General features: G+C 42.5%; 1 protein-coding gene across 1 annotated transcript; it reads left to right on the top strand.

The window, feature by feature from the left end:
• Positions 1-1,278: 1,278 nt before the first annotated feature.
• On the top strand, positions 1,279-2,622 carry LOC124146533 (dynein light chain Tctex-type protein 2B-like). Its single transcript, XM_046516850.2, has one exon. The coding sequence runs from the start codon at positions 1,689-1,691 to the stop codon at positions 2,217-2,219; it is 531 nt and encodes a 176-aa protein (XP_046372806.1). The 5' UTR covers positions 1,279-1,688; the 3' UTR covers positions 2,220-2,622.
• Positions 2,623-4,671: the final 2,049 nt, after the last annotated feature.

Raw genomic sequence — 4,671 nt, 5'->3', positions numbered from 1 at the left:
GTTGTAAATCCTTAGTGAGTGAGTGAGTTGTGTTTAACGCCGCTTTTAACAGTATTCCAGTTATATCACGGCATGTCAGCTTAATGTGGGAGGACTGCGCGAAGTGATGCAGGTCTTAGACGTTTACCACTTTGGTGAAACCCACGAGCACGGGTATGGTGCTGACAAACCTAGAAACATAATCGGGGCGAACCGGGATTCGAACCCACAATCATAGGTTTCTGGCGTGCCCAGGGGACGCAACTCTGCACAGCGAATTGCGGCGCCTCAGACGTCTGGGCCACCCGTGCCCCCTGTAAATCCGTAACCTGTCCCGCAATGCCAATCGAACTGTAATGGACTAGCATGTATAAGGTCGACAGGCAGCTTCTTTATTAATATCTGACGTGGAAGAAGTTTATTGCGTATCAGTTATCTGGCCCAGTTCATCAGTATTTTGTTAAGAGAAAACATACACTTGAAAATTGAATTTAACCCAATAGATAGAAACGTTATCAAAAGGTTGTAAAAAAGACGCCGCGGCACTGCAAGTTAATGTTCCAAACACTACTATGATACCCGTATCAAATACATCACCATCGAATAACGATACCTTGTTTGCTTCATATTTAACTACCATCAAACATTGGTGTATACTTTCTTTTGCCCGGCAGTTTATCTCAAGTCGAACAATTTTGTGTGTGTATCAGTTCTCTGGCCCAGTTTATCGGAGTATTTTTTGTATGCTTGGTATATCTGTTACGCAGTGTTCCAGCAATATCACGGTGACTATTTATTATGCCCAGGTCCCCAGGGGGTCTATAATTTCTAGGTCTTTAGTTACGACAATTATTCCTCTAAACAAAGCACCTTTCGACAGTTGATATCAAATATGTAATCTTTCGGTAAAACAGGACAGGTTAATTGTATTTCCTTGTACGTGACATTTCCACATTTACAAATAACAAAACAGCCTAACAAGCATTATTCATTATACAACATTATTCTATTTCACAACAAACTATTTAATGGACGTAATGCAAGAGTAAAGAATGGCACAATGTAGTCAAACAAGAATGTCGAGCCATAGCACTCAATTCTATTAACATGACGTTGAGCGACCTTAAATAATAAAACAACAATACCTCGGCGACTTTTATGAGTGACAGGCATATCGCTTGCAGATCGACCTTGCGACCAGTGAGGTACAGGTGTTTACGACAGGTGAGCGGATCAGGGCGACCACTATATTGACTCAGGGCGGTCGGGAGGGGCGGGGCCGCACTTTAATTGGGCTCTGTCGAGGGCAAATCTATCATTGTCGAGAGCGAGTGAAAGCAGTCTGAAGATCGCGGAGGATAGTCAAAGTTGGGTGTCAGTCGTCTCAACCGTTTAACGGGGATTGGACCCTTAAAGGTGCTGTGTCTTTGAATTTTCAATCTAGATGAACTTTGACAGCGGTTTTATAACTAACGATATTTAATGGGACAAAAGTGGCCAGTTTAGACAGATTGGTATTAAATTTAAAGTGGTTTACACAATTTAAAGTCGGTTGTCATTACGATCCTTCGTGACGTGTTTTCCGGCAACTGAAAGTTTTCCAGATAGTTTCCAGGACACACTTCATCACACTCAAAGACAACCGTTTACCCAGCAAAGGACTGAACCTAATCTTCTGCGACGTCTCTTAGCAAGGTAACCACTCCGCCATGGACACTGGAAGTAGAAGACCGGACAGGCGCAGAACGTGGTCCGACAGGATGAGTGACAGAAGCAGCAGGTCCGACACCAGCAATAGGACCCGTTACTCCAGGCTCAAGACCCGGCTCCGGGCCATGGTGTACTCGCGAACCTTCGGCGGCCCGATTGAGGAGAAGGTCGGCTATGAGAATACCTACAAGATGGAACCGGAAGAGGAAGGAAAATTCTCCACCCGGAAGTGCCAACAGATCATATACGGCATCCTGGAATCCTACCTTTCCGGGAAGGACTACAACAGTAAAAGCTTCCCCCATCTCACGAAGACGCTGGCCGACCTGATCAAGGAGAGGGTGAAGACCTCCGGATTGTCCCGATACAAGATCGTGTCCTATGTTACAGTGGTAGAAAAGCGCGAACAAGGTCTCAACCACGCCAGCAGGTGTTTGTGGGATCCCAGCAAGGACAACTTTGCCTCGGCTATGTTCGAGACGCCCACCTTCTCTGTTGTAGGGAACGTGTTTGCTACGTATTATGAGTGAAAGTCCTGATGTGTTCAGTTTAACAATCTTCAGGAAGATGTTCTGTCTTCATTCCATCGCGGTTGATTCAGGTAAAGACACATTGCATTAATGCCTGTGATATTGAGTGTGTCATATAACGCAAACACTCCTTAATAATGCACTCTGGCGGTGACAATATTTACCAGAAGAGAGCGTGTTGGTCGGATTATGTAGAAGGTACAAGGTGTTTAATGTGACCGTTCCCTTACATCCTTTTCATCGTGCCCCGAAGCGATATTAGCGCCATTATTATTCATCGCTGACTTTGAAGCTGAACATTTTATCTTCTATGGGGAGAGTTGCTGGAAAAAATAATTAGTCCTCAACAGAAATCGTTCGGCGGACATGTTGGATGTTCTGAAATATAATATTCTGAGAGTCACAAAACAATTGTTTGGCTTCAGTTTTTGTTTCTAGAATGTAGTTGTATGTTTTGAAGCTTTGTCCTGGCCCTGGAAGTTTCGTTAAGTCAATTCCTGGTCTAACGAAGCCGGATAGGTCGAGGGCATTTTTATGACCATCGAGGTCTATCGTGTGTAAAGTGGATGTCCCCACATTTCTTTGGGAGTTTCAGTCAAGCAACTCCTGTTCTAATAAAGCCGGATGTGACGAAGGCAAGTGTATTTCGAGCAGTGCCATTTGACGTTAATGTTCACGTCTTTTGGTCCTTAGGCGGTGGGGTAGCTAAGTGGTTAAAGCGTTCGCTTGTCACGCGGAAGGTCCGGGATTTATTCCCACGAGGGTACAGTGTGTGAAGCCAATCTGGTGTCCCCAAAGTGACATGACTGGACTAGTATTAAATGCGGCGTAAGCCCCAACTCACTCACTCAATCATTTGATCCATGGAGGTTGTTTTCAGTAAACTACGTTGATAACGAACTGTTTTTTGGTCCCGTCCATATATGCTGTATATATATTATGACGGACTACGGTTATAACGAACTAAAATCAGTGGTCCCATTTAGTTCGTTTTAACCGTAGGTTACTGTAACCGTTATAGCGACATGTGACATGACCGTTTCCTTCCCTTCACTGGGGCCCTGTTCCACAAAAAGAGTTTAACTTTACGATTGTCGTTACTCCCACTCTCTGTAACTTAACTTAACACAGTCGTAGCGCTGAGATCCCTTTGTGGAACGTGGCCCAGATCGATAGTGAGTGATTGAGTGAGTATGGTTTTACGCCGCTATTTGCAGTATTCCAGCAATAATACGACGGGACACCAGATATGGGCTTCACAAATTGTACTCACCCATATCGATATGTCTTGATTACACAATAGAGTATTTGTGACATTAAATATTTTGGACACTAGCTTGTTATTCTGCCATGTTGTTTCCATATGACAGATCTAAGCACAGGGACTCGTTATTGGTCAGTAAATAAAAATATATACCCTATGTGTAAGTACGTATAGGGGGTAAATATTTATATTTACTAACCAATAACGAGTTCCTGTGGATCAAAGATATCAGTTGAAGTTTAAGGTATTACGAAGTTATGATTGTCTATAAAACCTTTGATGCTATTAACCGTTAGCCCTCTTCGTGTGAAACACACGTAGCCAATATTTGTTTAGGTTGACGTCACAGGATCATCGTGATGCTGTGTACAGTTTGGGAAATCCGTCCATACATTATAATGTCAATACGGAGCAGTTCAAAGGTTCGATGTCGGATAAAAACTCACATCCCTAACACAAAATGTTAACCAGCACCGATCTTGAACTGCTACCAAAACCAATACGGTATCATACACACGTCGTGCATGTGTATAATGACGCATGTGGAGCTTTTAAATCTACAGTGGGCTTAAGTGGACTAAAATTCATGAGTGGTAGGATTTAAAGGCTCTACCGACGAACTTGTTTTCGTTTTAAACCTCTCCTTTAATGGATGCGTTTGTATCTTAAAAGAAAACAGTAGTAACATATTCCACACACTTTTGGGTAGAGTCAAGTTACTTTAACTTTAATCTTATCAGTGTAATGCATTTCTTTTGCCTCTATGGTATATTGACCTTGATTCATACTAATGGTTGATGACGCTGCCTTTTTTTTCCTGGTAAACACATATCGTCATGTTATAGATCGATAAAAGTATTAGCCCTGTGTGATGTCCAAAGCGGGAGAATTATATCTCTATACTTTAAAGGAATACTTGGCTGTATAGATTTCACAAATATGTGTTGGCAGTCACGTTGACAAACGCAAATACAACAAATCATGTCTTAATGTTTACTCTTGTCAATACGAGTTATCTGTAAGGTGGTTGTGTGTGTAATAGAGACGATCATGTTCATGACGAGTGTACGCTTTCGTTCATATGTCCTTGGCACAGAACAAGGATTCTGTGGGCGATTCCTCCTCATACCGTATATATTCCAATATTTGACGAATACAAAATGAAATTCTTAAGAGATTTTCGATTCA

This window comes from Haliotis rufescens, unplaced genomic scaffold (genome assembly GCF_023055435.1).
Source record: "Haliotis rufescens isolate VD_foot unplaced genomic scaffold, xgHalRufe1.0.p SCAF_3, whole genome shotgun sequence".
Taxonomy (NCBI): Eukaryota; Metazoa; Mollusca; class Gastropoda; order Lepetellida; family Haliotidae; genus Haliotis; species Haliotis rufescens.
This window is presented reverse-complemented; position numbering and strand designations above follow the sequence as displayed.